Raw genomic sequence first — 27538 nt, forward strand, 5'->3', positions numbered from 1 at the left:
CCTAGACATCTAGGCATTTGCCAGCTGTTTTGAGACACGTCCCTGGCTTGCACATACGGCAGCGCTAACACAAACGATAGATGCCTGAAGGTCTGGCTGTGCCCTCCAGCCATCAGCCGTTGGATCCCCATGTATTTGCTCCCTTTCTCATCTGTCCTCACGGGTGCGGTGTGAGGAGCTGCCCTGGCATTGGTGGAACTGCTCCTGCTCCTAAAACTGTGTGTTTGCCTCTGGACATCACAAGGTTGGGGCTTGAACGGTGTAGGATTTGTCGTCACGGGCAAAGTTTCTTATCAATGACTTACTCGTGCAGACATGCCTTGAAATTATAGAGATGGTTTGGCTTTGGTCCCGATATTAACGTAGACATGAATAAAGGAGTGTTTTTCTGAAAGTTTGTATTAGTATGGTCTGTATTATTTACAGATTATTTACATTTTTAAGCAGTTTCAGGAAAATGTATATATCTTTGTTAATGTTTGTGAATAGCTAAGAACACTCTGTGGATCCTTGTACTTAAAAAAAAATCCTGTCCTTGGCAAGTGCAACAGCTCTGTGCGGAGTATAACTAGAAAATTATCCTTGACTTTAAACAGAAGCAAAATTAACTTCTCTAGTTTTATTCTTGTGATGGATAAATACACAATTCCAAAAAAGAGAAAAACATGCTGCCTATGTCAGTAAGCTGGGAAGACAGTAATAAATGTAAGAACAGGTTGCACATGTTATTTTATCTTGTCAACTAGTCATTCTTATTCCCTTTCTTATAACTTACAGATCTGTATGAAACAGTTTTGTGTGCTGGAAGTAGGAGATTTTGTGTTTAGATGGGGTTTTTATCACCTGGTCGTCCTCCAGTTTATCCATGTAAATCTCATTGATTGAATAAAATTGAACTTTGTCCAAGAGTTGATGAATTACATAGATATAATTTTACCACCTAAAACCTCATACAGGTTTTTAATTGATTTCACTGGTGTTCTGGCCTTTGTTTGTGTAGACGTGAATCTCACAAGTGGTTTGGGTTTAGGTACTTGAAATAAAAACATTCATGGGCCCAGGTACATAAAGCTTTCGCTGGTGTTTACTCCATAAATATAAATTCCTAAAATGAAATCCATACAAGTCAAAACACGTCTGTATTTCATTTGACCATATTAACAAAGAAAGTATTACCTCTATGTTTCAGAAATGTTGGAATCCAACAATATAATCCATTTCAATGGACTAGCTAATAGCTCCAGTTACCATACTTTCCTCTTGGATGAAGAACGGGGTCGGCTGTATGTCGGAGCGAAGGATCACATATTTTCTTTCAACCTGGTTAACATCAAGGAATATCAGAAGGTACTTTCACTCCTGTTTTGTACAATGTAAATACATACTTTTAACGTTGCAGAACTGTTGTTAGTCTATATTGGGCGCTGTATGAATTATGTAGCAAGTGTTTGGGTGTCAGGAATACTATTACAACAAAAACATTTGATGACTCTGAAGAGAAATGTATAATGAGCTATAACCTGTGACTGTATAACCTACAATGCTTTTTTTCAGACTATGAAAAAATCAATGACAAGTGAAAAATCCAGCTATTTCCCAACAAGACATACTCTGATGTCTACTGCTAAAAAACCCAAAGAACTATTATGTCAGTTTACACAAAAAGGCTTTATTACTCTGTATTTGTTTGCAGATAAAAAGAAGCTGTTTGGGAGTCCGAGTGTTAATTTCTGTCCTTTAATCCAGCGCTTGTAGGCACTCTGCGTCTGCTGCTTTCAAAGGAAATAGATTCAGTATTAATAAAAGAGGAATAGGTCCATAAAAGCTTGCCATTCTTGATGGAGAGTATAATTTTCCAGTAAAAGTTGGTGACAGGTTAAAAGCTGACAAACAGTTTAGTGATGTTCTTTTGCTGGAGCCTAAATAAATAATTTCATTTTTCATTTATTTTAATAAGACAAAATACTAAGAAGGTAAACAATGGCATGGAGGTTTGATTTGTTGTATTTAGGTATTTTGATGGCACATTTTAAAATCCACAGAGTACCCTTTTATGAGAGATATATTGCTCCAATACCCAGGGATTTTTTTTTCTTGGTGTTCCTGACCTTTTGCCCGTTTGACTATTAGCTTCCTAAGATGATAGCAATAAATACCTTGTGTTTTCTGTTCAGAAGGAAGACAGGCTATTCATTTGTATCCTCTAAGGAAAAAGGATAAAAGGAAAACCGGGTATTTTCTTTTCTATTCTCTTTAGAGCAGCTATAAAGGAAACTAGCTATTTATTTGAATTCTCTGAGGGATTGATAGCTTAATGTGCAAAACATCTGGAACAATTAAAGGAAAGAAGGTGTTTCCATTGCAGAAAACAGCTCTGCAGAATGGGGGGAATTGTATCTTACATACTTATGTATTCAAGTATCTTCAGAACGCTATTTGAAATGATATGCAATGTTTAATATATTAAATAAAGAATTGCTGTTTGTAACATGGAACTGAACGTTGGTGACAGAATCAAAGAACAGACAATTTAGAGTTTAGATTTAATAACAGACAAAAACCTTGAAGAATTTGTGGATCTGCTTATTAAAGAAAGGAGGGTCACTGAAGAAGCTTTGATCAAAATCACAACGCAGCCAGTGCTGCACTTGAGCTAGAACTTCACCAGTTGTTGTTTCCACCATGTAAAAAAAGAACTCATGTTTCTGTCTAAATGCTGATAGCATCATAGGACTGCCAAAGATCACAACTCAAAAAGGCAGACTTTCCTGTCTATTAAAAATGGTTCAATTTAGCTGAATTTTAAACGAAATTGAGGAAAATACTGTGCTGTTAGAACAAGGCTAGCCATTCATTTTACGGATTAGAATGCTGGTTTGCATAATATAGAAATCTTTGCCCAAAACTTGTACTGAACTTGAGCTGGTCCTTTTGGGAGATCTGAGAAGTTTGGTTAATGTTTTTCAACCTAGTAAATGTAAATTTTCACATATCTCTGCACATTTTAAACTGAGAATAGAAACAGGAAGTAGCAGGAATCCTTTGAGAGAGAATGTGCTCATAAAATTTTCAGCCTTATTTTATAGACTTAAGATGTTCGATTGCTGTTTGGATTTCATTAAGTTTTAAGAAAGTTTTGAATTTAAAAACATGGTTGCAAACTGTATTTTCCAACGCCATGTATAACATCTCCTTCAACCTCTTCTATCATCCATATTAATTCCTTTTTCTTTTTGAATATTTTGGCTTTCATTTTTTTTTAACAAACTGTATTGAACACCAAGGCTGTAATCCAGGCTCATGGCCATTCATATTGCATTATCTGAGGCTCCCAAATGAATAGCCTGGCATTTTATGGGAAGATCATGTTTTATTCTATATGTAATTCCTAAAAGCTTTTCAGAAAAACATGAATAATTGACTGTGAGGGTCTCTGGCTTTTCTCTGTATGAGGTGAGATCCATTTTCTGCTAAGCAAACACTACAGTAAACCTAGGTTTAGGTTTACTTGTATTAGGGTAGCTCTATAGGAACAGCATAAACATTTCTGTTCTGAAGGTGTGATACTTTTCAAATGTCATATCTCCTTTTTTATTATTTATTTAACTAAACCTAGTCAAAGAGTCTGCTAGTAGATACAGTGAAGAGGCAAACACCTCGTGTCTGAGCTGTAACTCTAACATGAGATTGCATTTCACATAGATCCAATTTATTCTCAGTAAGTGCAATTTTTTCTCTTAGTCTCCATTCCATTACATCAGATGTAAAACAGTGGAAGAGCACTCACTTAATGGAGAGTCAACCTCTTATTGTTAGTATTCAAGATTCACTGCTGAGATTCGCAGTACAGACTATATTTCAAGATTGTTTTTACTGTGATTCCTATTATCTCTATTTTGCTCCTATCATTTAATTTCTTTGTCGACAAATTCTATGGAAGAAAAGGAAATAAGGAAAAGAATGAGGAAAAGAGAAACTGGGTAAAGACACTCTTGTAGCATTTGGTCTGCAATTTCTGAGTATTGAAGCATGAAATAACACAACGTGATTTTTGTTCTGTGTCTTTAGATTGTTTGGCCTGTATCTCATTCCCGAAGGGATGAGTGCAAGTGGGCTGGAAAAGATATTCTGGTAAGTACAAATCTTTTTAGCATTTTTTTCCTTTTATAAAATATTGTAAATATTTTATTATGTCTTACTGTGTTAATTCTTCAAGTATTTTTCCTCCTTTGTAGGGCCACACATCTGATTATAACTTCAGTCTCAAGTTCTTTTAGCCTTTTTATTAAAAATAATGAAATTTTGTCTTTATGACCAAGGTTTAAATTCATAAATGGAAACCATACAAACGAAATAGAATTTATCTACCAAAAATGTATCTATATCAACAAGAAAAAGAAGGGAAGAGAGACATGAGAATGAGAAATATTAACCCTCATATATTTGTCTCCTGATCTCAGGGTACCTAATATTTTGACCTATTTTTGCCCTGCTCCAGGACCCAGTCCTACAGCGAATTCCAAGAAGTGCTTTCTCTTCGCAGCATCTTACTGGAGTCAGTGGGTTTCCCTGAGCTCTTTCCTGCCACGATTTCATAGCAAGATTGAGGTCAAAGTGGTCTTAACATTCTGCATTGGTTTTGGTGCCTCAGGAAAGACACTGTTACACTAGGCGTAATTTTCTGTACATTCTCCCTCGTTCCTGTGTACACCTGATTGCCTGTATTTATGAAGTAGGAAAGACATAGCCAGTAACCTCCAACTAATAATCATTCCATGCCAATAACTGTCTTCTTTAAAAGAACTATATGGGAAATGGGAAGACAGGGCTGAAGAAGGGAAAAAAGGATTAAAAAATACATGCATGCAATAAGCCAAACAAATACTTGCATAGCGTAGCCAAATGGGAAATAACTGTGGTTGCCAAGGTATAACTGAGAGTAGAACTTGGCCCCATGTGTATATGCTATTGGCCTGATTTTCAGAGATGATTCTGTAAAATATTCATAATGCCAACCATATGCCTCTAGAGAGCTCCATTTGAATAATTTCCTAGGTCATAATAAAAATAGTTTCCTCAGTCTTTACCTAGGCCATAGAGGACAGTTGTCTTCATAAAAAGCCATTTGGGAACAGCAGAGGTGGATTAGGTAAAAAGAAGAAATATGGGCTAAGCTATATATGGGAAGGGACAGCTGAAGTGCCACATACTTGGACTATCTATTTATATAGAAATAATACATTTAAATTAATCCATCTTCAGGGTCACAAATAATTTTCAGGAGTCCTTTGCAAGGTGAGCAGTAGAAAATCTAATATTCAAGGTTGAAAAAAAATAAGGCTAGTGTTAAATGTCTGAGCAAATTAACTAACCTTGCAGCTTGATCTTATAATAAGTATGATGATACTATATAAAGTAGATTTTTTTTATAGCTGGGGATGAAACCTAGAAAATTAATAAGAGATTCAGCACTTAGAGTGAAAGTATAGTCTTTTATTTTTTAATAATTATTTTTAGAAATTCACAATAGTAAGAAACAGTATGTTTCACACATTGTACTAGGCTGATTTCAATCCATTCATTGTAAATAGAGACATTATTGTTCCGGAGTGAGCTGGGAAGTTCAGGTCCTCATCCTCAGACTATGGTAAGCTTGAGAGGACCATTTATACTGGAACTATTTTATTCACCTTTATTCTTTTGCTTCCTATGGTATTAGGGTGGCTACACCTGCTAATCATGAGTAACAGGTGAGGCGAATACCACACTCCAGTGCGGTGGGATCCTGGCGCGCTAGCTGCCTGCTGTGATCCTGCCCATTGGAAGCAGGACTCCATTGACCTGGTGGGAACGCATGAGGCACAGCAGGAGCACAGGGTTCCGGACACAGCGTGGCCCAAACCGAGGATAACAGTAGTACAGCAAAAACCTGCTAGACTCAGATGCTTGTTTTGAAAAAAACATTCTTGACATGTAAGGGTTGTTGGGGTGGATTTGCTTTCATTTTTTTAATTTTCAGATCTCTCCACAAGAGGAGGTGTAAAATTAAAAAAAAATAAAAATGCATAGGGCATACGTAATGTGTGTCCAATTTTGGTAGGCAGCTAGAAGGAAGGAACGTACATGTTTGTGTGTTTAGGTCATCTTTAAATATTTACAGCCACCTATTCTTGCTGTAAAACAGTGCATCACAGACAAAGTACTTAATGGAACTGCTTGAACTGTAATTACAGATAAAGCTTACAGATCATTTAAGAAACTTATTATTCCTCCCTCATTTATTCCTTAAAGCCATTGTCAGTACCTCGGGAGTGTGAAATGTAAAGGCCATAAAAATAACTCAACAGACTCTCATTAGAGGGAAAAAGAGAAATAGAGGACAAATAAAGTAAGATGTGAAACATGTTTGATTTAATATTGCTTTCAGCATGTACCACTGCTAAGATATTAGATACTCTTCACTTGTGATGATGCAAAACTTGCTACATGACAGTCCATACTTCTACATCGAGTTCCTTTTTACAAACTTTTTCTTCATTATTGATCTCCAGGGGAAGTCAGTGCTGAACACGCAGGTCCCCACTAATAGGCCAGGTGCGCTGCAGCAGCTGCAGCGCAAGTATAACCCCGGCTCTGCCCCACTGCTAACCTCAGCTATGACCTCCGAGATTTCCTCTCATAATTGTAAGAGGTAATTTACTGTCGTTTTCACTCCTTCAGAGGGATTCCTTACACTGACGCTGTCAGTCATGCAAATCTAGGTGCAGCAGGTTTGTAGCTCAAGACAGTCCGCACAGGATTTGAGGAGGGCGGCGACTTAAGCTGTTCCCGCTCTCCTGAGATCCCTTTGTTCTGTAAGCAGTCATTTTCATTTCTGTTTCTTAAAGGGCTTAGTATATGTTAATTAGTTAAGCTTTGCTCACTGGACGGATAGATAAACCTTTTAAAGTATGCTTCGGATCTGTTTCTTTATACAGGTAAGCTGAGGAGAGAGGCTGAAAGTCTCACCCCAGCTATGCAGGACTTACAGCAGGACTTCTTAGATTGATAGAAGTTAACTGCTACACTTTCCCACAAAATACAGGTTTTTCTTCTCCAATAAAACTGTAATTACTGTCCCATGCAAGTACTTAGTATTACAATATATTTCCATCTCCTCGGTATAGAGTATCAAAAGCACCAAAGTAGCATTGTTCATGAAAAATTAAAGACTATAAATAACAAATAAGATATTTGCTCATGTAATTAAACTAAATAAGCAATTCTATGAGGATTTCTTGCTATTCTGGACTTCAGTCTCTCATTTGATGTATTCTGGTTGCTGTAAGTCCCGTGAATATTTCTCATGATTCCTGACCAGACCTTGGGAATGATAAAAGAAGACAAAATCTCTACAGAATACTTCTCAGCTTTTGTACTGAACTTACAGTACGGACATGCTGCTAGTCGTATCCCTCACTTGTGAGCCTCAGTATTTTGATTTTAAGATCTCACAGGCACCTGGGACCTAGCAGAAACACATGGCAACCTCTGTATTACATATGGGTTAAATAATAGGTAACTGCAAAAAAAAAAATGTGGCTACAATTCTACTCTGACATTCCTGGGATGTCATAAACCAGCAAAGTGAAGCTTGGGTGATTTACAGAAGTTACCAGAAACACTAGTTAGTTTTGCAGGTAGGGGTAGTGTAGGGATAGCTTATTGACTGGAAAGTACATCTAGTCCTTAAACTATTAATTTATTATTGTTTAAAAAACTTGGGCTGCTGTTTAGTCAATATATTTCTGCACTAAATTTGGCTGAGGCACCATAGCAGTAGTTCATGTGGTACAAAATTAATCTGAGAAATCCCTATTAAAGTTATGATAGATTTCTACACCTTGAAAGCTTTAAAGATGTATTTCTGAAGGGCACCTCAGGATGTTATTTTCAAGTGTGATTTGACTTATCTAATTTATTTAGCCACTTCTAAAGATCCCAGCTCAAATTAAATTGTTGAAATGGTCCCTTCTGGCCTTGACATGTATAACCCTTTAAAATTTCAATGGGTACTTTAACAAAGTCACATAGGACAAGCTACATATGACAGATAATTATACACGCTTTGCACCCTGTGTGAAATCAGCTACTCCCTGGATGTTTCTGGTGAGAATTAAATGTTGATATAGAAACAGATACAAAGAGTAGCAAGTACTTTCACTTGGTACCGGCAAGCTTCTGCATATGCTCTGTCACATGAACAAACAGGTCTAGACAGAGACTTACACTTTTGTGTCATTTCCCTTAACAGCTAAAGTGTATCAACACAACTGTGCTTGTATTAGCACTGACTGTATTATAATTTATAGGGGGTAGACATCTACTTGGGCTATTTAATTGCCATTACATTTCACATAGTTATTAACTCTTACCTGAATTCAACTGTCATTCACTTTTTTATACTTGCTAGTTCTCTTGGTGGTAATTTGGAATCACTGTAGCTCAGAAACCTTCTCCCAGTTAAGAAGCAGCAAGACTCTTTACACATGTTACAGCTACACTCTGTGCATGCTTCTTTGCATTTATGTGTGGCTGGTACTTAATTACTGAGCTCATGGTTAATGCAGGTAGAATCACATGGCTGTAATTTAATTCACCATCATCTCATTTGTTATGGTAATACTTAATTTAAGGCAAAATGTTCATATGCCACCTCAGTTTATGCATCCTTTAAAGTTTTCCAACCCTTCCCTAAATCATAGGAAGATTAGCAATTCCATAGGCTTATAGATCTGTCAGTGTGCAATGATTTAATTTGGAAAGAAAGAAGAAAAAGAAAAAAAAGGAAAAGTGGTGTGTAACTTAGCAAGTGTCCCTCAGCCATATCCGGTGATGCTTTGGAGAAACAAAGTTCGCAATAAATGAGCACTATTCCCTTTAACTCATTTTATTACTGTTGTTGCCTTAGGGAAAATAGAAGAACATGGAGGCAGAAAGTAAAAGTAATTCTTTTCATCTGTTATTGTAAACAAAGATCTGAAGAGGGAATCTGAAAATTAAATATACAATGCTGCCTGGATCTAGAGAGCCTGTCATCTGACAGGCTTAATTTTTCTGGTCAAATTACCTCTGCCCTTTGGGTGTGCCAAAATGACGTTCATCCCTTTCTGTCAGGGCTCTTCCTTTGGAGGACATCTACGGCCAGATTTCCAGCCTGTCTATCACCAACCCTCACTGCCATCCCTGTTTCCTTTCTGGCGCCACCTCCAGCATAGCACTGCAATCCTTTAACAGAGCCTAAAGACCCAGGACTCCCCTTCAACCTGGGGAAACGGGAAAGGTGCATGTCCCCTGGGAGCAGGGAGGGGTGAAGTGAGCAAAAGTCCAAAGCAACAGACCTCCAGTCAGGTTAGGGACAGAATTTATTCTCAGTGTTACCTACTACACTGAGAAATGTGACTTTTGAGTTGTTGGTAGACAAATAGTGCCACTACATATCCCTTTCAACTCCGTCAGCCACCCCAGTTAATATGCTGGGATTATTAGCTTGAGGGCTGCTCACTCCTTAATCTTGCCCATGATCTTTAATATGGGCGTGGTTTCCTACCAAAGCATTTCTTACCATTTGTGAGACGAGGGTGAGACATTTGGTAAGCAGTGTACTGCTTTAATATTGCTGCTCTGTAAAACTGCTTTGCATAGACTACAAACAAAATAGAAAGACACATGGGAAAAAGAAAAACAAACAAAACGAACCTACAATGCCTTCACTTAGAGGCAAACTGAGCTTGGTAGAAAAGAAGTGTAATACACCAGAATCTTTCAAAGTCCTCTGGAGTTCTCTAACAGAATTTTTCCCCCCAGGAAATTCTGGCTGCACCACCTCCAGTTCTTGGATGGACCCCCCCAACACACCCCCAGCGTAAAGCCTCGCTATGGCTCTTAGTTCAGATGTTGCTCCTACAGCTTGTGTTCATTTAGGCATTTGCATATATTTCTTTATATGAACTGACCAAGGCAAATCAGTTACTGTAAGGTAATAAATAACTTGTGTACTTATACAGAGGAAGAATTAAGTTGGCAGTTGTTCAGATTTTCATATTTTACCCATTTTGTATGATGGGAAGTCATTTAAGTCTTTGAGTATGGGGAACAAATTGATATAGATCAAGAAAAAAGCTAATTTTCCAATTTTGGGCTTATTTTTCTGTTTATAGGTGTGACTATAGAAATTTGCCTCTAAAGGAAACTTAATATTCATCAGATTTAATGCAGCCTTTCAGAAATGTTTTCTTCGTTGTTTTTGAAATACAAAGTCACAGAGTCAGCAAATGGGAAGTAAAGGAGAAATGAAGACAAAAAGGTCCCCAAAATTATGGGGTTTAATTTTTTATCAATAGTTGTTTCTCATGAGCCCTAGTTTGGCCTTGGCAAAGTTTAAGAATTACTTTTCTTTATGTCTGAGTTACCAGCTATTGCTATTTCAAAATTATGTTGGGTGATTCCTTGTTATGATTCATCGCATCCCAAGATGGACAGAGTAAATTTATTCTTTGTACATTTCTTTGCAGAGAAACACATCAACTGGATAACTAGGAAAAATGATCGATATGTTTAGTCCCTGTTTTGTTTCAGGGCTTCAGTATGAAGCTTACGAAGTCAGAGAAAAGCCTTTCTCTTGGTGCCAGTCATTTTTTGTTTTTTTCACCTGAATTTTCTTCTTATTTTTTTCTATTTTAGCAAAAAGCCTGGGTTTTTGGTGTTTTGGTTTTTTTTTGGTTGGCTTGGTTGTTTTTGTTTTTTTTTTTACTGTTGCTCTAGTAAAAGGAAGGCTAGTTTAAAAATTAAGGATACATCTACTCTGAAAGATCACATATCACAGTTCCTTTATACTCAAGATGTGGTCACTATGTCACTGCTAAATTAGTCCACAACTAATTTTCTTTTTGTTACTTACATACACCAAGAACAGGTCTACTAAATTCCTCCCTGCTGCACACAGGTCTAAAATATTGTCTTTTTTCTTTTGTAGTAAGTAAAAGAACTAAATACTAGCTAAAGGGAATGTTCTTAAAATAACCTAGCAAATAATATGCAATTATTCCCTATGTCAAAGCTAATGCTTTGTTCAGTTTCCACATCTTCATGTCAACAGAAGATCTTTAAAAAAAGCTTTCAGTGTAGAGAAAGTTTTAGGTGGAACAAGAAAAGTAAGAACAGTAAATAAAGAGAGAAACTACCTCTTTCTCTCTTGCTTTTGGGGTTTTGTTTGTTTGTTTGTTATTTTTATTTTTCTGACTGAGGGATGTGACCTGTGTTGGATCAAATCATCTGTTGATATCCTTTTCCCTTGAGTAATTCCTTCCTGATTAACATCTTCCAAAACTTTAGGTTACTATACATGTATCGTGAATATAAAAGAACCCCCACAAAACAAAAAACAACCCTGAAAACCAACTTAACAATCCCCTTCCCCCCCCACCCCCAAAAACTGCTCAGCAACTCTCATTTCAACAATTTCACTTCGGTGCCGAATTTTTCTGAGTGGGAATTTTTGGCTTCTGACACTTAAGGTTTCTCTGTTCAGCATCTCTCTGTGGTGCCAGAATAGTCTGATATCCACAATATCAAAAAGTTTGATTCCCACAGCAATGCACACGTAACTTCGTAGTCTAGCTTACAGAGTATGTTTATTTACAGGCACACATATTGCTAAGAAACTGTCCCTTCCTTATAGATGCCACAATCTTTTGCTTCCTTTCAGCACTTCATGGTTTTACATTCACTTTCAACCCAGAAGTTCTGAGTGTATTTGTCTTAGGTAGCTGTGAGTGGAAGTCGTTACAGGATATGCCTGTAATATGCTGAATAAAGACAAGCTGACTGATACGGAGTCAAAATGCTTTATGTGCCTACAACAGGCTTGACAACCTGTTTGTCTGAAATACTCCACCCAAGTAGCAGGTGTTGATCCTATTCGGAAAGGCGGGGTGTAATCTGATTTCACCAGGAGACAGGTGATTACTCCACCCAGATAGAAGAGATAGACCAGAGACACTGTTTAGAACTAGGCTGTGGTTGCAACTTAAATTGCTGCTGGGCTTGGTGAGACTGCTTGAGCTGAAACCAAGCATTTCTTTGCTAATAAAGCCATGCCCAAAATGTGGGACAGGTTTATTCTACAGAACAAAACCAATTTTGCTTTAAAGTTATGGTCAGAAAAGAACTGGCTTCTGCTTGACCTCAAGGCTTCCCAATGTTTTGAGTTGTTCCTGAAATACTCTTCTGCTCTTTAAATAAATTCATTCTGTGCTGTAGGATGTACATCCTACTGAAAAAAATAACAATTCAAAATAAAGGAAGCTTGCTAATGCTCATGGAAAGGTTTAATGTACAACAATCATGCTGTGGCTGCAAAATCATGAAAACCCACTCGTTTGCTGGACTGCGTCCACAAAAGACTGTTTTGTCTTGTTAACTACACATTAATCAGATGTACAAAAATACGAGATGTCATTAAATCAGGTATTTAGTGCTGCAGCCTTTTCTTGGCAGGCTTCTAGCTGTTCACAGGTCCAGAACAATTATTATCTGCATCTGCTGAATGAAGATATAAGAACTGGAAACATGCCTTGTAATTTGAACATACTGAATACAGAAAAATGTGAAGAAATTTTACTTCCTAAGATCACTATGTCATATGGTTAGTGCTAATGACAAAGATCTGAAGGCCTGATGTGTTTAGTCAGTGCAGTCAAGGAAGGCATCTTTAAAGCATGGCTTATAATGAGTTCTTCTTAATGGCTGTTGGTTTATGACTGTTTTCAGGACAGACCTTAGGGTGTTTTCCACCTGGCTTAGCTACCTCCATGATTAGCCTTAGTGGTAAACTCTGGGCCAAATGACCAAGTACCAGTGGTGACCACCAGATTTGCAACTAGGCAGGCAGGCAGCCAGAACCAGGGAGACATTTTGTGTTTCACCCTCACTAATACAAAGGAAGAACCAGAGGAGCTTTCCATCTGCTCTGCAAGTGTGCTGACAGTACAACTGTTTGCTAACATGGCATGGAGCTTTGTGGCTTGAAGGAATCTGCTTTTTTTCAGTGGCTTTTAAAAATCATATACTTTGTTAGCTGGCTTCTTTTTTCCTGTCTTGATGCTTTAATGGTTTAAATTCATGCAGACATCCTGAAGCTTGAGTAAATTATACATTTTAAATATTCTCATAAACTCTCGTTATATCAAAAAATCAGAGAGATAACAGGCAAAACTTAATTGCTTGACAGCAGAGGAAAATCTAAATAAGGAATTAATCAATGGTTCCTCTTTAAAGTTGGCAGCGGTCACCATGCCTAAGAGCAGTGTTATTCCTGACATCTCCAGAGGGGTCAAGACCTCCAAATCATGATCCAATTTAAGGGCTACTGGATCTGGGGATCTGTCAGCTTTTTCAAAGCTCTGGGGTGCAAAGACAAGTACAATAAGAATTCAGTCCACAAAATAACAGGTTTATAAAAGGGACTAGGTATTTTGTTTACCCAGACATATTCTAGGTTTATACTGGACACGTGTGTGTGTGTGATGCAGTACACACTGCTTATACGGCTTTGACTAATGGGGAGGTAATCTCCAAGAGCTAAGTTAATAGAAATCCCTTTCTGTAACACAGACCATGATACTTCAGCTGTTCAACTAACTTCACTCAGCACTGCAGACTGACTCTTTTTCAGAGGGCAGGATAATAAAACATTGATCTTGCTATTTACAAGGTACAATAATGATAAAACGGGGATGGAAATGATGTAATTGATCCGAACTGCAAGGGGTACAAAGTAATAAATCGTAGTCTGCAAATGTTTTCATGACAGCTGGCCTCCCCTGCTCTAAAATCATACACCTGCCTATACAGGTTCAGCTGGAAGGTTATCTCATCGAGTACAGGTGCCAGGAGGCATCACTTCCCCACCCATTAATGCCTGTACAAAGCTCCTAGTACTTGGGGACTTTCCCATTATTGCCAATGCAGCACTTAGCACTGTAGCTTTGCATCAGTGTTACCAGCTAGCTTACTCCAGTAAAATAAAATTTAAAAAGATCATTGCATTTTGACAGGATTGGAATAATTTTCTTTGTTCCACACCTATCCTGGGCCTGTTTGAGCAGACTGTGCTCTTTGACCAATGTTTTCAAGTGCTACTGTAAGAGAAAGGGGAACAGCAACAATTTTTAAATAGTCTTACTGCATTTTACAAAAACTTGCACTCAAGCAGCAGGAACTGTGAAAGCATATGCCATGTAGAGCTCACCCTGAAGAGGACTTCTTTGCACATGCTTTGTGACGTGCTAAAGTGTTTGAAGCATCTAGCTGAGAATCGATCATCTGTGTACGTGGCAATCACATTTATTGCACTAAACGCTCCAGAAATATTTTCCTTAAAACAATGATGCTGCATGGTGAAGAAGATACCTACCTGATACAGACTGAACTGATCGCAGCTGGCAGTAGCCCATCAGCAAAAGAGGGAAGTTAAAAAGCTCCCCACTAAGTCCAGAACATCTTTCATCATTGTGATAAACTTGAATGACAGCAGTAATATCAGGGATTACTTATTCTCCATGGATATCCCTGACCTTGCCACTTCAGAATTCAGCTAATTGGACAGAAGAAGAAAAAAAAAAGTAAATATATTAATTAAACTCATGTATGGGACTTTATATGGAAACTTTCCATCCACTTTGATTTGAAAGACAAAACACGTATTTATTTTGTTTGTCCAGCTGTTAGACGATAGCTTTAAATCCCCTTGTCCATCCAGTTTAGACAAAACCTTCTGATATTTTAATCACTTGTCTGTGTAGGAAGGCTGAAATAAAGGAAGAATGTATTACAGGGTCTGATCCTTATCTGGATTAAATCAGCAGAAAACTGTTGAAGCTAATGATACTGTAAGGGATTATTTAGCCTTCTACTTATTCCTCTGAAAAATCTGGCCATTTGCATTTGCTGTAATATCTGAGAAGCAGTATGGACATCAATGCTGGTTAAAAAAAAAAAAAGCTTTCTTAAACTGAGAAAAATCTGGATATTAGTTGGTCACAGGGACTTACCCTTTAACTTCCACTTAAAAAGATGTCATTAAAAACTCTTTGCTGCATCAGTAATCCAGATTGAAGGATGTAAGGTCCAGGCTTCTGGAGAAGACATAATTACTGGAAACTGATAAAAACCACCTAAATTCTGTTTTAATTTTCATATGCAGAGCAGATGTTTTGACAGATGGATGGACTTTATTTTTGTAACTGTCCAGGAAAAGTCTGCGTAACACAGCCTAATCAGTGTTACATATCTGTAGTGTTTGTTTTTCAATCTTTCTGCATTTGGCTCCTATGCTTTTGGTTGCAGACTTTTTCTTTTTAATTTATTTTTGCAGGCTGATCTCTCTCTGCATAAGACCTTCTATCAATTTGATATATAAATATTAGAAAACTCTTAAGTGTGTATGTTTGGTTAGTAAGTCAGACATATTGATCTTCATATAGTGGGAGCCCTTCTGGAAAACTTAATTATCACTTTATCTCCTCTTCAAGACAGGCCTTCTGCCCTTATACACAGTATATAATATTTGGAATTGAAATACAGAGTTAAGATCTCTTTCCAGACTCACTGGACCCCTTTGACTTTAATTCACACTCTAAATGGAAGTGGCAGTCTAATAATTTCTCAACTTGTTCTACAAATAGGAGTTTAGTACAGCAGAATTTGCGGTGGGGTTGGTGCTTTGGCTGCGTTACAGTAATATGATGCAAATGGCTTTAGCCACTTGCATTTCAATAAACCTTCAGTGTGGAGCTGAGGATCTGAACCCCATAACCTCCTCAGTCAAGATTAGAGGAAGCATAAACATCTATAATGTACCTGAAGTTAAAACCTTTCACTCAGGAACACCCAGTAAACTTCTGGGGCACTCTTCCTTCCAAGTAGCCAAATGAACCTTTAACTCCTGTACGCAAGGCAGAACGGATTCAGCTGGATGTCCTTGTGCCCTCCTATGCCACACCAACCCCAGGAAAGCCTGCAGTGTCTGCTTGGGCTTTGGTGAGGGATACGGTCCATAATTCCCCCAAGCAGAGAAACAAACGGGATTGTGCCCCATGTTTAGGGTGAGCCCTTCAGCTGCTGCCCATGGCAGAGCCAGGGCAAGGCCCAACCGTTCCTTTGGCCGTGCTTTGGAGGATGTTGGCAATTATGCCATTACAGAGCTGTTTGAGAAGAAGCTCCAGCAGTCACACTGTAAAAACAGTAGCTACCTGATGAAGTCCCCTCTGTCAGGACAGAGACAGAAAGACCTCACAGGCTATGCTAAGAGGTCTCAGACATGAGCTTAGCTGCTCCGATTTTAAGACAGAGATACTTCTGCACAAGGCCAAAGGCAGAACCTACAGCTCCTGGCGAAACCTTATACCATTTATTGAAATATAAATGAAGATTAATCCTCTCCCGGGCTAGGCAAGATAAATGAATGGGGGTTTTGAGGACTGCAGTAACTCCCACATGATGTACCTAATTTTCTCTTTGAATATCTACCTCAATCATTCTGTACCATATGCAATCACTTATGCTTTCTGTTTTACGTACATTTATATAAACTCAAGCTTTAGGGCATAAACCAGTGTTGAGCTTTATACAGACAAGAAGTTTCCTGATATTAAGCAGCCAATTATAATAAACAGGATTATTAAGTGAAAGAATTTATAATGATTCACTATGGTGATTCCAGTGCTCCTCTTCTTTAAGACTTTTTTTCATAAGCCATCTAAGTAATGCTTTCCTGCCTATGGAGAACTTTGCAAACCTTGCATTCATTCTCATTCACATTATTAGGCTAAAAGTATTTTGCACTCCTACTCCACTCTGCTTTCACACATGAAAAAAAAGCAAAAACAAACCCTGATTTCCACCTGGAAAATAATTTTTTAAAGTCTAATTTTCTTCCTTTGACTGTTTTACTTGAAGAAGAACAATATTCAACAGGTATGGATAAGTCCAGAATATATTCTCTTTAAACAACATACCTTTCCCAGGGAAAGTGAAAATGGATACAGTGGTACTGGGGGGCTGAACTCACATGCAGACAGTGTTTAAATTCCCTGACAATTTGTTCCTTATAGCTTCTGGCTCTGAGTTGCTTCCTCATCCCCTTGCGGATATTTTCTCCCGTCTGCTGTATTTTACCAAGATACTACATTTATTGTCTTTGTCTCCTTTCCAGTGGCTTACACTCTGAGATCATGTAGTGAAATGCCTCCTTCTGCTGGCACAGACCTTCCCACTAACAATATAGTGCTGGCCTGGGGGTCTGGCAAGGGGAGACTCTGCTGCCAAGTGGGACAAGCCCAGCTGGAGACACCCAAGTCATTCCAGGCGTCCAGCCAAGGGGGTCGGGGAGTTGCTTTGTAGTCGAGCTGACGTAGTCACCGGTATTGGGACGGGCAGAGCTGTCTGCCAGGTTTCACAACTGGAGGTACCATTGCAGGAGCCTTGCACTGAGGGCAGGACTGGGGAAGCAGAGACTGAAAATGGGAGTGGGTCACCCAAGTTTCATGTTGTGGCGGACCCAAGTCACCTCACTGCACCCACGCTTTTCCTGATCAGAGTATCCTCTTCAGCATACATGTGTGCTGAGATTTGGAGTCTGAGCCAGCCATTCAAAGCAGCTAAAGTTGTTACAGTATAGATTTACGGGAAGCTTTTTTTACCCATAGCCACGGTAACTGGGAAATCCTAATATTCACCATCACAGAGCAGACTCTGCTAAGTTCAGAATAACACTCACAAATGCACAGAAACATTTCTGTACATCATGTTCTACCTGTGCGTCCACACTTGAGCACAGTTAGACAAAGGAAGGAATCTGATTACCCTGCAATTGAAATAAATGCGCCCGTTGCTATTGTTCCAGCAAGAATAGCACTGGCTCCTAGGCAGGGCAGAAACTTCACTTTGAACTTCCTGAGTTAACAAGGGCTTAAATCAGAACTGTAACTTTACTTTGATGTCATTTATTGTGGTTTAATACCCCTCTTTATTTATTTTTTTACAATCATGTAAAATATATAAAGAAACTTAATCCGTTAGGGAGGTGTATGAGAATTTACTGAATAGACCTTAATGGTTCCTTTATGCAGCTATAAAACACAGGGAAGCTATAAGAGCAGTCTGAACTGGAGTAGGAACTTTAAATGCTATATACATTTATTTGTCATAGTCAAAGGTTTATTGCTGTAGGTATTTACCTTCCCCATTGTTTAACTAGGTTGTGTATTTCCCAGACATCTATGGTAAAAAACATGTTGTACAAGGAATTAAGGAGAGCTTAAAAGCAGGGATGAATAAGCCAAATCTGCTTTTGGAAATATATTCTAAATCCAGAGTAACTTTACTGATATTAACACAGTTACACTACTATCAATCCTGAGCCCTTGAAGCACAAATATGGCTATGAGAGAGCTGATACACCCACCCACCCCCCACCCACCCCCAGGCTAATCTGGAATAATTCAGTGAAGCTGATGATAGAATTTTTCATAATTTCCATCCATAGAAATCAAAGACGACTCTGCCCCTAAACTAAGTAGGGTTTTCCATCTCACCTTTAAAGTATTAGCTATCTAATACCTACCTGCTGTATATTATAGATAAGCAGCTGAACAGTATTTAGCGAGTGCATACAGAGTCACAGGTGGCATGTTGCTGTAAATCAGAATAGCTCCTCTGAAGTCAGCACAACCTGTTTCTGTTCACACTGGCTGTGGATCTAGCCCACATACTCACGGCATTTTGCAAAGGTATGCGTCCACTGGCCTTTCACATTTCGTTTTCTTCAGGCAGGAAATTTTTAAAATCTTTAACAAACCGTAATAGTAGACCACAAAGACATTTTTAAAATCATGATACATCAAACCAGACAAGGCAAAGCACAGTCGTGCTGAAACAGTGGTGTGATTGAATTCGGCCAGATACAACTCTAAGTGAGAAAAATCTGAATTAGTTAATAATGTACAAATCATTGATCAGTTTTAAATTATGTAGAGTCGAAGTCAGATGCTCCACCTGAGACACAGAATATCAGAGTTTAAGACAGGGTCTATTTCAATTTTGTTCATTTTTAATGTTACATGAATTTGCGATATTTGTCCATTTTTATTCTTGCATTGAATTATTAGCACACTTTCATAGTATTTCCATATTTCTTTTATTAAAAGGAACAAAGGACAACAACATTAAGAACAACATTAAAACATATATTGTTATTTTGATGATTTATGGCAGGTATTTACTTAGTACTCTACCACTGTGACAGTGGAATGCAGTCTGTGGATACACACACATGTAGTAAATGTATGTTCATGTTTATACATGTGTTGGAGGAGGAATATGTATGCACCAGAAACTGTGTGTGTTTTTATTAAGAAAGGTCAGAATGGAAAGAATTAAGGAAGACCCCTGGTAACATCCATCTCTATTTCTTTCAATTTCCTGTTGGATTACCTTAACTGTCTCTATGTTTTCTCTTCCTTCTCAGTTGGGAAGATTACTTAAGTTATCAGCAGTAAGCCAAAGACGTAGTAAGATTCTATATGCTTTTCTCTGGGTGCTCTTTTTAATACAGTGCCATTATCTGTTACGCACACAAACAAGAGAAATGGAAGACCAATGTCGTTTCAGTCCCATCTTTTATGTAGATCCACAGTATTTTATCTGTGCTTATTTTATCACTGCTTTTTCCTGTGGTGACCTAAGGCATGCCTCAGACTGAACATGAATTTTCCTGGAAAAGCCATTTTTCTGTGTTTGAGAGTATCTGGATTAATTAGCAAACAAGTTACAGAGAGGGGTGATACCAGTCAGTGAGACTTCTGTGAAGGCGGTAGTTCAGGTGGTGTTTCATGGCCCTGGTCCGCTTGGAGAGGTACGGTCGAGTGCTGTACCAAAAAAGTCACCAAACATGCATAGAAAAGTTTCCTTCATTTTTAACACAAACTTTACTGGAAATAGTTATTTTATTTCAGTGTTCTTATTTTTCTCCTATTTGGAATCCATTATTTGTAATTGTGTCAGTAGACTGATTCGCAGGCGTTGACGTATTTCTTTTCATTGTTAGACTTGATTGAAATAAAAATATTAAATAAACAGAAAAATTAACATCTTGACTATCAGGTTAGACATTTCCATTTTAATAGCATTGGGCATTAATAATGGCATTTTTGTTAACAGCTAACAGATAATGTTTGTACTAGGGACTGTTAACGTTTCTATTAAGTTTTTAATTGCTGAGAACTAGAATTACTCATAAGGGGTAATTTACCTAGGTAAAAAATGTAAACTCCAAGTTTTGCAAAGCTTATATTCTAGGGGCTGTCAGTAACTGCATTCAAGTTCAGCATATGTAGTCATCTGTGTAAAACTGGCCCCTAAACACAGACCATGGGGGTGAGGCAGCGTTCATATTATTGTTAGAAATTTTATATCAATGATTTGTTTTTCATCAAATCCCTCCATCTGGCCCATCTTTCTTCTAATTATTACTTAATTGAATACAAGCAAACAGTTGGTTCATTTTTCTTCATTATTTCATTCTGGCACATTTCTATAAATGGGTTTTGTCTTACAAACACAGCAATAGCATAAATTACAAAGATGAAGCGTGTCTGAAACAAAAATTAGGAAATTTTTTTGTGTAATCTTTTCTTCAGGGGCGGATGCGTTATTAAATGGCAACCAAAGATATTTAAATGAGAACCTAAATCAGGCTATTTATTAAATGCTTAGCAATAAACAAGCTTATAAACAGCATCAAATGGTCACGCTTTTAAAATCTGTTCATTCAGCCATACATTCCTAACAGAGAAGAGCTCCCATTAGTCATAATCACTGAATTAACTTTGTGGATACATTTTTTTCCCCTTTTCTTTGCAGAGAGAATGTGCTAATTTCATCAAGGTGCTTAAGGCTTACAACCAAACCCACTTGTACGCCTGTGGAACAGGGGCCTTTCATCCAGTCTGCACGTACATTGAAGTTGGAAGCCATCCTGAGGTAAACTACCTTCATATTTTACTTTTTTCCTCTTTTTAGTCTTCGGTGGTGTTTAGCCACAACGTTGTCTTGCCAAGATGCACTCTCACTAGTTTCTGCGGCTCGGTGAGTGGATCTGGTACGACCTGCTCCTGGATCAGGTGCTGACGTGCTGATGGATAAATCACAGCAGGATCTGTACTTTTCTCCCCTACACAGCATCTTTTCCTCCAGGGGCTTAAATAAATATGAGCAAGCCCATTCTGCCTGGTTCCTGAAGTTAAAAGCACTGTCTTTTTTCGGTCAGGACAGCTACCAGCTATAAGAGGGGTAGTTCAGCCCCAGTGCTTATTCTGGGGCCAACTCTGTCCTTTGTTCTCCTACCAGTCAGTACAGTCTGGCACTGTGGCATCTTTCTCCCATCTGGGAATTAAAAGTGTGTCACACATTCATAAATCCCACTTCTCAGATTCGTCCTAACACACTGAAAGTTTTTCATACATGACCTAGGTTTTGTTTTCTTACTTTTTAGTGAAAAATAAGTCACTTTTCCTCTCTCTGTCCACCTATTTTTTTAATCTGTGGTTTGCTGATTTTTGCATAGTGTCGCAGAAACCTTGCAGTAGCTCTTGTTCTGTTTTGTCAGTGATCGTCACAACTAAATAGATGAGCATGGTCTTCCCAGGTGAAAACCAGTATCACTCACAAAAGCAATGGGACCCTGCTGGTTTTCCTGGCCAAAGGTTTGAACAGAATGTCTCTGTGTTCCATTTCAATACTTTTTCTCTCTAGGAAAGCCAATCTTTTATTTTGCTAAGATGAGTATGTAAAACAGATTAGTCCACTTTATTTTGTTTTCAGTCTGGCTTACCTGAGTGTTGCTCAATAGGCTGTTTCGGTCTAGCATCCGGGCTCTTGATGTGTTTTCAGCAGTCACTAATTTATGGATATGTTTTATTGGTGAATCCATAGTTGTGTTACTTGTAGCTTCTGTGATCTTTGGAGAACAGCTCTTTCGAGTTACCTTATGGTTTTGCAATTCAGGTTTGCAGATTTCCCTGAAAATAAAGACATCGTTGTTAAATGAATGAGGACTCATTTATTTCAAAATAAGAATTTCTTCTTGTAGAAAAATTAACAGACCTTTTGAGTGTTGACTTTATAGTCTGGGAACCATTTTTCCCTATAAAAATGTCTTTTGATATTTGAAATATGATTCTTTAAAATGTTCTAAGCATAAGGCTTTGAAAGGATAAAGGAACTGCAATGTAGAAAGGGTTTTTTTTTCCAAATTCTTTAATGCTTTATTCCAGAATGCATTCTTGGCAATTAGTGATTGTCTCTTGACCACACACAGTATGTCATTGCTTACTGCATTAAACAGATTCTCTGCTTCCTGAGATCCATTTGGGAATTGGTAGACATATTAATTAACTCTAGTTCCGTAAGATGTGTGTCAATCAATTCTTGGCTATCTGCCAAGTGAATCTATCTGCAGAGAGATAGCTGGTATGAGGTCATTTACTTCCACATTTGGCTGTTTTATGACTGTACCATAAAACTAACACACACTCTATCAAGGATTTATAGAAAGGATGATCAAAGATGAGAGGCCAGATCTAACCTTGGTTTAACATTCTGAATTTTGAGACACTTGAGTCAACGATGTGTTTGGCCCTGGAGCTGAAAGAGGGTGCTTGTTTTAACTTCTTTTCAGCAGTCCCTATCTATGAACAAAATCTAAGTTGTTGCATTTTCGGTCATTTATGCAGTAAGTTTGTAAGTCCCCGCGTGCCTGAATCATTCTCTTGACCCTTGGTTTCATCTTTTCAAACCAGGGAAGTCAGGAGTGTGTTTATATGAACTGCCTTGGACAGTTAGTTTTTTATTTCCTTTTCATACTTAGGCTATGAGTGAGATCATCTTCACCTGCCCTTCCAGTAGTGCAAGTTTCTGCATCCTTTGGTCAGTCATGCAAGAGGGGTCACTGCTTTCTGAGCCCAGGTCTGCCCATGCAGAAGGAAACTGGGGCAGGCAGGAGGCAGCAGTATCCACCTCTTGTCCGACCTTAACAAATCTGACAGTCCGCCTGGGTGCTGTCCTTTGCAAAGGTGAAAATCAGATGAACAAATGGATTTATTAGGTTTGCAGTGAAAAATAATCTGGCCTGTCTCTGTCTCTCAGCTAGAGCCTGCTCCTTCTTTCCCATACCACCCAGCCAGGAATTTCAAATGTGCATCTCCTCCTAGAGCTGGGGAAGGGGAGGGAGCTTGACTGACAGTAGCTATTAGACGCCACAAGGGGGGCGGGGGGGGAACAATATTAACCCTCGCGCCCCTGCACACTGCATCTGTGAGAGCCAGATGGTTTACGCTGTCATGTCAGACAGCAGCACTGGACATGTCAAAGGGCCATTGCTTCTGTATCATATATAGTTTATACCTCCCTAGCATACTAAAAAAGGTAAAAAGTGTAAGTGAAGACAAGTGGTTGATTCTGAGTTAAAAAATTTCCATCTGAAACATTTCCTGTAGATTCATTTTCTGCCACACTTGCGGAAAATTAACTGACTTCACCATCTGCTTATTTATTTTTCAAGCACTTAGAGAGGTAAATGTGACGTGATTAAGGGAATAGTCAGAGAATGTACCTACTGTCTAATAAGATTGCTTGTTTATGTGAGCTCTGAATATAACCCACCTGCCTGAGTCCAGTGGAGGAAATTAGTGTGTGCCAAACTGAAGAGGATGGAGAAGTGAAATTTAAAGAAGCAAGTGGCAAGCGATAGAGGAGACACGGGAAGCAATTGGAGCAGGTTGCGGGAGGCTGGAATATGGTACAATTTTTATGATTGGGGAAAGGAAGTAAATTACTTAGTGTGACAGTCATAAAGTAACGGGAATATGAATTTTTATCTCTGTTGCATATCTCTTCGATATGAAGCAGTGTGTTGCAGCCCCATTCCATACTTGAAGAAAACCATTTCTAGTGATGAAACTAGGCAGGTCTAATTGTGTTTGATGAAGTACAGTATCAGAAATAATAATAAAAAGGTAAAAGGATATGAACAGCATGCTGTGCATCTGATTAAAAATGATCTGTGCAAATGTATACAACCTAATATGTTGTGAATTACACCGTAGTCTAAGGAGTAAAGCAGACTAATCTTCACTTAAATCCATTCCAGATGTGTAAGTGAATAACCACAGTATTTAGAGAGAAGAATAAAGTTAATGTTTGAATAGACTTTAAACACATAAGCCATGAGTAAGCAGGAAAGAGCATATTTAGAGAGAATGTAGCATGTGTATACGCAGAAAATACCGGAGGAAGCCTAATTTAAAGCTTGAGGTCATCCATTGGAGAGGTTATATTTGTACCTTCACCGAATGGGGCAAACTGGTTCGTATGCAGATGTCTATATTGTAAGTGCCTGAGTTTAGGTGAGATGACCTAACACAGACACACAGAGCAACTTCAGGGATCCGGGATTAGTCAACATGTGGCGTTCTCTCCACATAACGCAATATAGTACAAGAAACCAATTACCAGACAAAACAAGAAAGTAGTTAGTAAAGCTATGTTCTGCTCCCACTGACTTCTGAGGAAACAGGATTGAATGTGTAAGTATGTTGTACTTAACGGTTGCAAAACTACACGAGTCAGATCTGTGCTTGAAAGGAACAAATCCAACTGCAGGGAGACACAGAGGTGCATTAAACCCACTAGAAAATCGCAACAGGATGCAGAATGCACCTGCCTGTGCATGCCTGAGCAGGGGGAAGGAGCCCTGCTCCCTTTCCCCAGGGCTCCCTTTGGGGTAGTTTGTGTGAACCAGCAGGGAACAGTCCTGTTTAGGAAAGAACAGGATTTTCCATTTACTTAACCCTTACATACAGGTGGAGGTATAGAGAATACCCTATAGATCCTTTTTTTAATGCTCAGACAGACATTGCAAGAGCTGTATAAAATTGTTTGCCAGATCCTCAGCAGGAATACATTAGGGTTTCTTCAACAGAAGTAAATCAATAGATGCTGTCCAAAGGACTAACCCGGCTTCTTTTATTGTCTTCTAATTCCAAATTTCTTGTCATTGTCCAACAGATTAGAACTCATTTTTTAACTGGGTGTACTTAAAAGATCTGGGACCACTTTACTTGCAGGTTATTTCTCATTCTTAATCAATAAAGAAGCTCTAAATTTAGTTCAGATTTACGATGTACATAAAACATTAAGTTATTGCATATGAAGTTATATAATGCTACCACCTGTAACATATTTGCTTTTTCCGGACTCTGTATTTTAAAAAACTTAGGTTCAACTCATAAAATTTTGCTGAACTATGCTTTCCACTTTTTTTTCTCCCTTCTGTACTTCACATTAGAAGAGGTCTAGAGTGCATTTTCTAAGCAGTGGACATCCTGTTCTGATACATTTGTGCATCTACCATTTTTGTCTCTCTGTATATATTATATATGTGTATATAGTGATGGAAGAGCAGGTTTTTTTCCTAAGAGAATGACTCTGAAGGAACACACTACTTGAAGGACCAGTGCTACTGCTGGTAGAAAACATGTTGTGTTTTATTTTCTAATATAAAATTCAGGGTGAAACACTGACTTCAGTAGTAGCAGATGTGGCATAAATTGGCCTAACTTCATTGAAGACAGCAAAGCTGTGTCAGTTTACATCAGTTAAGATTCTGACCTGTGGTTTTTAAGTGAAACATTTGAGCAAATGATTTTTTAAGTTAAAAATCACCTCAGGCTAATTTGCTTTCTATCTAATTAATTTTACCTTTATATGGCATTTATATGCTTACCAAATATATAGAGAAAATACAAAGGAAAAGGATACGGTTAAAGGATGATCCTCATTTGTGATATAACAATTGTGTGATATAAAAAGTCTTTGTGACTCACTAACTCTAAGCATTACTATTGTCACAGAGAAATGCCAATAAAGGAAGGCCTAATTTACAGACTTTAACAGCCTATTTCAGTTCAGAGATGCTTTAACCTTTCAAACCACTAGATATCCTGTTACTATAGTACATGAAAATAAAACTGAAGAGCTTATGTACAAGCTAAGTACCTTTTAGAGCACTTCTTTCAATCGCCTGGGTAGTTTTGCTGTGGGAAAAAGAAGACTTCTCTTAGATGTTTAAAGGCGGATATACTTCATCTTGTTTCATGAAAAGCAGGATAATGATTTCTGCTACACTGGGAAATCCCAGGTACTGGACTTTTTTGCTGTACTGGTATTTCTTGTCCGTAAAGGTTGGCAGGTAACAGGATAGTCAGTGTTAGGCACACATATGTCCAGGCATCTCACAAGGTCAGGCACCAAAATCACAGTATAAAGGGGCTTGATTCCTCTGGAGGTTGCTGGGTCTGCAAACCATCACCTGCTGCTCCACATGACATCGATTTCCAGTCCCTTAGGCTACCCTGTGCAAAAACTCTTCACATAAAATCAGGCTTTTCACACATGTACAGTTTACCTCCGCTGGTTAAAACAAATAGATCCTGGCATAGCTATGACCTTCCTAGCATTTTGGAAGTGTATAGTTTTATATACAGTTATATGTATCTGTATATAGCATATAATTCTTTTTCCCAGCCATAATTCACTACATCATTGGTTGGGAAGGAATATGCTATGGGAACTTTCCAGTGACCCGAAGACAATATTTTCCAGAGGAGTATAGGGAAGGGACAGAGAACATGACTGTCCTTTCTCATCAGACAACCCGAGCGAGTCGTTTGCTCTGGGAAGGCCTGACAAATATTTCTGTAAGGAAACCAGGATGTGTTGTTGGAAGGCCTACACTTTTTTAAGCACTATCATGCAGAAGCACGTATTTCTTACAGGTTGAGTGCTATGTCCCAAATGGCACCTCTTGTTATGGGTCATTGTCTTGTGGTACGTTTACAGAAGGAGGTAAAATTTAAGAGGTAACCTGATTCCCATTTAAAATACTTTTTAAAAAACTCCATATACCCCTTTCTAAACAAAAATGAATCAGGTTTGTGGTTAAATACTATTATTTATGAAGGCCTGTCTTTGAATGCACTGCAGATCTCCTTTGATTTTAACTGTATTTTGAACGCTGGTTTGCTAAAGGAGAATTTAAACCAGGAAAATGCAGATTTTTCAAAACTTCTTCCTGTCACCCCAACCAAAATATAATTCCAATAAAAATTTATTTCCAGAGTAGATCTTTTAAAATAGGACTGTTAGGCTTTATGTGATAATTTAGCTGTCAGAATAGTTTAATTTATGAGGTAAACTTCTCTCAACTGAATAGCACGAATACAGCAATGGCTGACATCTTTCCTACCCCTCACTGTTGGGAAAGTCTACAGAGCTGATACAAATATTTCATCCTCCACAAAGTGAGACACTGAAGAGAAAAATTTTGAAAGATATTTTTTTCCAACTATCTTATTTTAACAAAAGAAGAATATATTTCCTA

The 27538-nt window shown here is 38.2% G+C and overlaps 1 protein-coding gene across 3 annotated transcripts in view; it reads left to right on the forward strand.

The window, feature by feature from the left end:
* SEMA3A (semaphorin 3A) overlaps positions 1-27538 on the forward strand; it is a 339609-nt gene that overhangs the window by 211275 nt on the left and 100796 nt on the right. For all 3 annotated transcript variants that reach the window (XM_064443796.1, XM_064443787.1, XM_064443803.1), the window contains 3 exons: positions 1190-1347; positions 4069-4131; positions 20962-21081. In XM_064443796.1, coding sequence (XP_064299866.1) covers positions 1190-1347; positions 4069-4131; positions 20962-21081 — 341 coding nt within the window. The remainder of the gene's footprint in view (positions 1-1189; positions 1348-4068; positions 4132-20961; positions 21082-27538) is intronic.

This window comes from Phalacrocorax carbo, chromosome 1, assembly GCF_963921805.1.
Source record: "Phalacrocorax carbo chromosome 1, bPhaCar2.1, whole genome shotgun sequence".
Classification (NCBI taxonomy): domain Eukaryota; kingdom Metazoa; phylum Chordata; class Aves; order Suliformes; family Phalacrocoracidae; genus Phalacrocorax; species Phalacrocorax carbo.